Source organism: Elephantulus edwardii, unplaced genomic scaffold (assembly GCF_000299155.1).
Source record: "Elephantulus edwardii isolate Elephantulus edwardi_28Jun2011 unplaced genomic scaffold, EleEdw1.0 scaffold00048, whole genome shotgun sequence".
NCBI lineage: Eukaryota > Metazoa > Chordata > Mammalia > Macroscelidea > Macroscelididae > Elephantulus > Elephantulus edwardii.
In genome coordinates this window covers 12,851,643-12,861,087 of record NW_006399798.1, presented here as the reverse complement: position 1 = coordinate 12,861,087, position 9,445 = coordinate 12,851,643, and the positions used below count along the sequence as shown (strand labels likewise).

General features: G+C 43.5%; 1 protein-coding gene across 1 annotated transcript in view; it reads left to right on the top strand.

The window, feature by feature from the left end:
- Positions 1-9,445, top strand: part of MAP2K6 (mitogen-activated protein kinase kinase 6) — a 169,342-nt gene that overhangs the window by 125,468 nt on the left and 34,429 nt on the right. Inside the window, exons 3-5 of the mRNA XM_006886251.1 lie at positions 1,692-1,740; positions 2,827-2,940; positions 7,267-7,386. Of these exons, the coding sequence (XP_006886313.1) occupies positions 1,692-1,740; positions 2,827-2,940; positions 7,267-7,386 (283 nt within the window). The remainder of the gene's footprint in view (positions 1-1,691; positions 1,741-2,826; positions 2,941-7,266; positions 7,387-9,445) is intronic.

Genomic DNA, 9,445 nt, shown 5'->3' with positions numbered 1-9,445 from the left:
TTCTCCTTCTTCTTTCTCAGGCTTTTAAGGTTGGACAAAGACCTCCTTCTGTCTTTCCCTCCATCACACTCTGCCCTCACCTCTCTCCTTCTTCAGTCCTTCCTTTCCTCCCTCTCTCCCTTCCTTTCTTTCTTCCATGTTCCTTTATATTTTTAAAGCAAATCGATAGAATCCCTGATAATGCATGGTCAAGCGTTTGGATGCTAACTAAAAGTTGGTAGTTTAAGTCACCCAGAAAGTGCCTTGGAAGAAAATTCTGGCATTCCCATTTCTCAAATGCAGCCACTGAAAATCCTTTGGAACAGAGTTCCACCCTGACACAAGTAGAGTCATTGTGAGTCAGCATTCCTTCACAGTAACTGGCTTGTTAGATGTACAGCCAAAGTGAGTATCTTTCTCCAGGTAGATCCATGCGATGCTGGAGAACATTGGAATAGAACAAATAAACACGTATGAGGAGACTACACACTTTCTCTGAGGGACACATAGAATCAGAAAACCTCTCACCCCCAATAAGACCCCAAAGAAGTATGTACTGAAGAAATGCCACTGGACTAGATTAGATAGTAAACTGACCTGCAAGTCAGGAGACCGGGTTAGTCATACAACCTTGGGCAAGTCATGTCACCTCCTTGGACCTTTCTTCTATCTGGAAAAGAAGAGATGAGGTTTGGAATGCTCTTATTCTACGAACTTTGTGCATTACTAAAGCCTTATGCCAAAATTAAGGCAGCGTCTACCAGCCTTTCTGTGGGAGGAAAGATGGGTAATCTTTTCCTGTGTGAGTTATTGCTTCTGAAAACCTTGCTGGGGGGTTAGCTAGGGCTCAGTTCTGACTCAATGGTACACAACAACAACAATGCCAATTATTGCTCCTTTATAAAACAATTGTGAAGAAAGCCAGAATAATGAAATATATTAAGTGAGAGAAAGATGGGAAATCTCTTCCCATTGCCTCTGAAAACCCTTTGGAGGGTCAGCTGTGGGTCAGTTCTGACTTGATGGTACACAAGAACAACAACAACAACAACAAGGTATCTTTGGATGAAATAGAAAGTTTGAATTGACTGCCTTATTGTATTTCTAGAATCTCTTATATTTCCTTATGTAGTGATATGTCGGGCTTTGGTGGCGTAGTGAGTAGCATATTGCACTACTACCCAAAAGGTTAGCAGTTCAATTCCAGCAGGTGCTTCTTGGGAGAAAGATAGGCAGTCTTCTCCTGTCCTTAAAGATTTAGGACCTAGGAAACACAGAGGAGGGTTGCTGTGTGTCATATCCCGCTTGACAGCAGTGTGTAGATGGATATGTGTGTGTACTCTACACGAACCATATAAAATGTATGACTCATATTTATTGGACGTTTATGTGGAGCATTCTTCTAATGATTTTATTTGGAGTATCTCACTTCATATTCATTGATATTCCACAAGGTCGTCGATAGCTCCATGGTAAAGAAAAAGTGGAAACTCAAAGATTAGTTTATCTGAGTTCATACTGCTGGTAAGGGACAGCAGAATTTACACGCAAATGTGTTTCATTCCCAAAGCCCTATTCTTTACACTGTAATTCTTCTGTGAGAAAAAAGAATCACTCCTGAAGCCTAATTTCAAGGAAACAACTTCCTAATCACATGGGCAGGGAAGGATCTAATTGACTGATTTTTTTCCTTTCTCTCTTCTCTTTCTTAGGCCACCTCGAGATTTAGACTCTAAGGCTTGTATTTCTATTGGGAACAAGGTGAGTAAAACCCAGTCTGTCAATTAATACCTTGGCAACCTTGCATGCGTTCTGTCTGATTCACTATTAAACAATGTGCTTCCTGTAACACGCTTGTCCGGTGGTGGGTCAGAATGTTTGGATTTAAAGAACCATGGTATGTGTTCATGTACTTCTTCCAAAATCAGCCATGGAAAACATAATGGAACTTTAAAGCATATTTCTACTCATGGGGTTGTTTCAAGTTGGAATCCACTCAAGGCACTTGGTGATGAATTGAAATCAGACTAATTCGGTCTAAGGGTAGACTTTTGAGGAGAGTGAATAGCTCTCTTTGGGGAAATTTTTCAAACCCCAAACACTGTTCTATTTGCCAACAGCTAGCCAGTGCCATACAAGCCTAATGAAGGGGGTGTGGCTATAGGAGCACTTGAGAAGCCTCTTGGTGTTGGCTATTTTCAATTGCTTTAGATGACAGTGAATTATGAAGACTGAGAAAGAATCCATTTCTATTGTGAGTTGGTGAAGAATATGGAATAGGCCGTGCACTTCTGAAAGGACAAACAAAAATACAGGAAGAAATGTAGCCAGGGATGGTCCTTAGAAGCAGGGATGGTGAGACTTCATCTCACATACTCTCGCCATGCAGTTAGGAGAGGGGCCAGTCCTTGGAAAAGGATATCACGCTTGGAAAAGGAGAGAGTCAGAGAAAGAGAGGAAGACCCTGGATGAGCTGAGTTGATGATAATGACTGCAGCACTGAGTTTAAGCAGAGTGGAGACAGTGAGAGAGCACAGGGTTGGGGAGCGCTTCAGTGTTTTGAACTGAAGATTACTATGCCCTGGAGTTGATTCATCAACAACCTACAGGAACGGGTATTCTGAGAAGCTCTTGCTTTGCCTGTGACAAGCAGACGGCCTGCTTTAGCAGCTTCCGCATCTCTAGGTGCAACCTCTTGCTTTCGCCGGTGGCTTTGGTTTCCCAGAGAGTTTGTGACCCAGAAAAAGAATCAGTAGAACGTTAGGAAAAGCCCAAGAGAGGTCAACATCGCGGGCACCCTGCACACTTACTTGTCTCCTTTTGCATCATTGCCTTTCTCTCTTGCAGAACTTTGAGGTGAAGGCCGATGATCTGGAGCCCATCGTGGAACTGGGGCGTGGGGCATATGGTGTGGTGGAGAAGATGCGCCATGTACCCAGTGAGCAGATCATGGCAGTGAAGGTAGACCTGACTCACCCGCGCCGGGGTTTCTACCTGGGGCCTGCCTCTCTCTTTGTCCCTCTCAACTGCAAATCAAAGAAAATGTGATTTACATAGAAAAGGGAAAATCATTTGCCCTTTTCTTGGAAGCGAAAAAAATTATCAGTGGGGTAAAAAAAGATAGAAATGGTATTTGTGAGGCACAAAGTATTTCCCCAAGTACCTGGGAAATAATATTCTCAGCACAAATTGCATCTACATTTCTTTTCGTTGATAAGCCTCATCCTTCCTCCTTTTAATGATTCACACCACTGCCATGGCCTTATTATACTTAACAGAAATATTACACTTTATTAATCTTATTAAATAGCTGGATCACATAAACATGTCTGGGGATGGACTCAGTGGGAGTCTTTATTCATTTGTTTGCTTTTTTTTTTTTTGGTAGTTTGACTCAGCCCCCCAAATTTACATACCACCTTTGGTTGTTGTACCTTATCTTCTTTTCTTTCTGTTTTGTTGTTTTAAAAGAATTGGCCCCCAGATCAAGAATTGAGTGAGAAGACTCTGGTCTCCAATTAGGAGAATAGGGAATTAAGATGCAGACCATTAGATTGACATCGTTTTTGAACTGTTCAAAGTTCATGGCCTGCTTCTTGAGTGGATATTAGAGGGGCTGCAGTGAATTAGCACCCACCGGGGATGTATTCTATCTCCATAACTTTTCAATCTGTATGCAGAAGAGATAATCCGAGATTGGAGAAAAATTCATCAACAATCTGTGTTATGCAGATGACACAACCTTGCTTGCTGAAACTGAGGAGGACCGGAAGTACTTCCTGTTGAAGGTCAAGGACTGTAGTGTTCAATATGGATTGAAGCTCAACATCAAGAAAACAAAGATTCTCACCACTGGGCCAATTGGCAGCATCATAATGGATGGTGAAGACATGAAGATTGTTAACAGTTTTAGCTTGCTTGGCTCCACAATCAATACTTTTGGTGGCAGCAGCCAGTGAATCAAGACATGAATTGCATTGGGAAAGTCAGCTGTCAGGGACCTCACCAGAGTACTGAAGAGCAATGATGTCAGGCTGGAGACTAAGGTGTGCCTGCTCCAGGTCATAGTCTTTGCAATCACGTGCTATGTGTCAGAAACCTGAACAATGACTAGGGATGATAGGAAGAGATTTGATGCCTTTGAACTGTGGTGTTGGAGAAGAGTATTGAATATGCCGTGAACTGCAAGGAGAACAAACAGGTTTGTCCTGGAGAGGGTGAAACTCATCTACTCCTTGGAGGCAAGGATTCTGAGGCTTCTTTTGACATACTTCGGGCATGTTGCAAGGAGGGACCAGTCTTTAGAGAGGCAATCATGTTTGGGAGAGTGGAGGGACAGCGCAGGAGAGGAAGACCCTCGATGAGATGGATCGATTCAGTGATTGGGGTAATGGGAGTAGGTGTATTAGAGACAATGAGGTTGGCACAGGCTAGATCTGGGTTTAGGGCTGTTGTCCATAGGGTCGCGATTGTTTTGCAAGCAACTCTATGGCACATAACAACAACTCCAACACCAGTAGATCGTAGGTGGATAGAGGGTTTATACCTTGTAGAACGATCCAATCTTACCTGTTAGATAATGAGGTTTAACCTGCTGGGATTTTGTTGAGTAGGAAAGACTGTGGAGGTCTGGTGAGATTAAGGAGCAAATGGCTCCCTACTTAAATGTCCACTGCTACCACTTGAAATGTTAAATGTTCCAACCCACTTAATGACTCTATGAAGAGAAGACCTAGTAACCAATCCTGTAAAGACTGTTCTGTGCTGCCAGGTTGATTTCAGTTCATAGCAACCTCATGTGACAGAGTGGAACTGCCCTGTAGGGTTTCCTACACTGCAGTTTTGTGAGAACAGAGTGAGTGCTGGTGCTTTAGTCCGCAGGAAGTTGCACAGCTAACCCAAAGGCTAGCCTTCTCTGAGGGTTTGCACGCCAGCAAGTCTGCAGCAGAAAGATGGGCCGTCTCCTCCCGTGCAATTTATGGTTTCAGAAACCTCATGGAGGATTAGCCCCGAGTTGGTTCGGACTCGAGAACAATGAGTTTTTGAATGAGTTTTCTTTTGCAGAGACATTGGAACCGTTGATATGTAGCATCACTTAACATCTGAGCAGTTACCCAGTGACCCTTCAGGATTCTTTCCTGGGAAGATTCCCTTAAAGCCTAGGCGTGATAGGAACACAGGCTGTGTAGTTCATGCGCTAGCCAGATAAGAGGCTTGCATTTGAAATTCAGAGAAGTAATACTTGGGGTTCATGGGTTTTATTTACTTCATTATCATGCTTTTTTTTTTTTTAAAGTATCCCATGGCAGACAGTGTGTGGTGGAGCTCCCCAATTAAAACAAGCTTGAAAGCAGGAGAGGCATCCACTTCCGAAATGGGTTGCCTCTGGAAACTCTCTGAACAGTGCTCAGGTCTTCTGTTCATAGGGTCGCTGTGAGTTGTCTGACTCAATGGCACTTAACAACAACAGCAAAGTATCTTCACACACACCTATCTGCATTTCTGTTCCTAAGAAAACCGAAATTGGATTTATCCTGCATTAGAGAGCTGATTTTTATGCTATTGAAAGGAACCCATCACCCATCTAGCCTAACATGGTGGCTTGATGCTGGAAGCTATGCCAGCAGTATTTAAAATGCTGACAAGGTCACCAACGATGGACAAGTCTCAATGGAGCTCCCAGACAAAGGCAGAATTAAGAAGAAAGACATGGAATTCTGCCGAAAATGAGTGAACGAGGACCGTGTGGCTTCCAACAGCACATCGTCTTGAGCTGGAAGACGACGTGCACGGGGTGGAAAACCCTCTACATTCAAAGTGGCTGCTACCATGGACATGAGCATAGCATGGGTTGTGAAGATGGCCCCGGACTGGCCAAGTTCTGTTCTGTTCTGTATGAGACATCAGGGACCAGGAAGCGGTGTTGATTAAATGGCTGATGGAAACCAAGACAGAGCAGGAGCCTGGCTCAGTTAGCATGAGGATGTTCTGTCGTGTTGAGTTCACTGGAGAATGGAGGGACCTGCTCACCAGTATTGTCTCACCTTCATCATCATCAGTAATCACCTGCTCTATGGGGCACCTGTGTGTCTCAGCTCTCCTGGCCCCACTTGCTTGGCAGCTTCTGGAAGAAGGTGATGGTACTCTAACCATTTACCAATGGGGTCACTGAAGTGCAGAAAGATGAAGTAACAGAAGTAACTAAGAATATTAATGCTGGGACTGGGTCCCACCTCCAAGAACCTGACTTTGACCCTGTCTTTCTCAGAGAGAAACCTGAGGACCCATCAGACAGTGTCTCAGGGCCTCCCTGGGGGCCAGACCCCAGCTGCTTGCCCTCTGTCCCTTGCTGTCCCTTTTACAAATGTCAAGCTTCATGAAGTTCTGCGTGACTTACTATTACAGTAGTTGAAAAGAAGCTTTTAACGCTTCAGAATAAAACAAACCAAGACAAAACCCAACAAAGAGTAAAACCTAGGAAACTCTCTTTGTTAGGTGCTGTCAAGTGGTTTCTGACTTATCGCAATCCTGGTCCTGCTCCGTCCATGCACTCGTTGTCATGTTTGGGCCCATTCTCGCAGCTGCAGTGTCAGACCCTAGAGAGCAGATGTGCTGTCATATAGATTTCCTGTGAATCAGAATAGACCGGATGACACACAACGAAAACAGGTGGCATTATGTGATTTCTGCCACTTAATCATAAGACACTGGACTTTGCTTCTTTAATCCTGCCTTTGCTGGCCTGGCGTGTCCTTTTCTTTCAGGGGCACTGGGGCGGAAATGAGTGGGGTCCCATATCTGTCTGATCCTATCTCCTGTTGCTGTGCCCACACTCTCACACAGAAACTGTCACACGTCTCCCTGTAGGGGCTTTGTGTTTTTCCTTTCTCAGGATTCCTGATCAGCAGTGGAAAATGAGAGGGGGAAAAAAATGAAAAAGAAAAAGTGTAGCCTCCTGAACCTTGTGGCTCTTTGTACAGACAGAATGAAGAAAACCAGACCGTTTTTGTAACTTGGGAAAGACGTTGCTAAAGGCGAAATGTTTGCCCACTCTCCAGAATACATTCCTCGTGTGCTCCCTGCCGGGGATTAGTCAGGAAATCACGTGGATACGGTCTTCCTCAATTTCCAGGGGATGCAGATAGTGAATCACTTAGAGGATTGGGAGGGCTGTTGCTAGACAGTGGGTCGTGAATTCTTGTACAATTTCCTTAAGGTCTCTCTGCCTTGTGAACTGACTCATCCGCAAAGCAGTAACCGTAAATTTTTCCATGCATTTTCATCCAGCGGATCCGAGCCACAGTAAACAGCCAGGAGCAGAAAAGGCTACTGATGGATCTGGATATTTCCATGAGGACGGTGGACTGTCCTTTTACGGTCACCTTTTATGGTGCGCTCTTCCGGGAGGTAGGTCATGCTCTCCTTCCGCCTGAGGAGAACAGTAACTTGAGTGGAAATTGCTTGGGTCACGTAATCATCATTCACACTCAGGGTCCTCTTCTCTGCTGACATGTCTGAACTTGAAGGTTTTACGTTTTATTTGAAGAGCTTTGGTGGCACACCAGTTAAGCATTATACTAGCCAATATTATGTTGGTGGTTTGAACCCATCAGTGGCTCCACGGAGAAAGACCTGCTGATCTGTTTTCACAAAGATCCCAGCTTTAGAAACCCTATGGGGCCCTTCTTCCTTTTCCTGATGGGCCACTGTGAATTGAACTGACTTGATGACAATGGGTTCAGCCTTAGGCCAAGATGACATGCCTTACTACAAAATTGAGCTTTTTAAAAATCTGGCATTTTCAAATATGTCTACCACATTAAGTATGCTAAGACACACTTGTCTTGTAGACTGATCAATTGTGTATAGATTGATTTGGATGGACTCCTTCAAGTCTGAAATAGTCTGGTCCTTTTGGTCACAGAAGCTTCACGAAGCCTACTTAGGCACGCCACGGGCCTGTTTTCTTTCTTTGCCCCGCCTCTTTGCCATCTCACCCTTATGTGACAATGGCTCTTCAACTTACTCTTAAGACCAGTCTCTTGATTGACTCTGTGGCTTGTACTGTGTGAATGAGAGGTAAGGCACGGAGCTGGCTGACAGCAGGAACAGGAAAAGCTTGTGGCTGTTGGCATTCACACCCTGCTTTTAATTGAGGAATGGATGATCATGTGCGAGTTCTATTTGAGTATCTGCTGGCTTGTTCTTTGGAGATAATTTCCCTTGTTTATAAATTCCTTTGATGTGTTGAAATGAAGCTGTGCATTTTCTAAAAAAAAAAAAAAACCTCAAAGCAAGAAAATTATAGTTAAAAATAAAAACTGTGACATAAACAGATATACGCACACCCATGTTCATTGAGACATTATTTACAGTAGCAAAGAAATGGAAACAACCATATCCATCAATGGATGAATGGACAAGCCAACCATGATCCATGAGTATAGTGGAGTACTATACAACACTAAAGACTAACGATGGGTTTGGGAAACATAACATAGTATGAGTGAGTCTAGAGGACATTATGCTAAGTGAAATAAGTCGGTCACAGAAAGGGCAATCGTATGACCATTATTATTAAAAAGCGTAAAAAATTTTTCCTGCTTGGAAGGGTGGAGGGACAGCACAGGAGAGGAAGACCCTGGATGAGATGGATTGCTACAGTAACTGGGGCAGTGGGGGTTGGTGTGTCAGAATTAGTGCAACTGGCTTGGGACAGGGAAGGGTTCAGAGCCGCTGTACATACAGTCACTATGGGTCGCAGGTGACTAGATAGCATATAACAGCAGCAACAACAAAAAAGGTTTACACACAGAACAACATATTCTTAGATTGTTATTGGGGGTGGGAGGGAGAGAGGGGAGTGGAAAAAATCAGTAAATAGATTATAATAATAATTATTATTATTATTATTACTACTATTAAAAAGAATAATACTTATTATTAATAAGAAGAACAACCCCAAACCACATTGCTGTTGTGTTCGAATCAACATATTGCTGATCTTTCAGTGGGTTTCCGAGGCTGTAAATTGTACAGGAAGAGATTTCCCATAATAGTCCTGAGCAGCAGCTGGTGAATTCGAACTGCTGGAAAGGCGAAGCCTTTTGGGTTGGGGCGTGACTTTCTACAGATGAGGCCACAGCACTCCCTTGACAAAGACGCTATAGACACTTATGAAGATGAGTGAAGGGAAACAACATACATAAAGAAAGAAGAGACACAGGAAATACCCTTAACAAAGGTACACACTCTTCCATGCACCATCGTGCAGTATCATCAATGATCAATGTTCATCTCCAAGTCACTATAGAGGCAGACAGATAAGATGCAGGTGAGTGAAAGGGTTTTCAGGACCATTTACAAACAATTTAGATAAAGAAACAATGTTCCTCCTGACAGATGTTAAATGTTCTTTTGTTTGCTTGCTTTTTTTCTGCCTCTTCCATTCTCTCTGATGATCCTC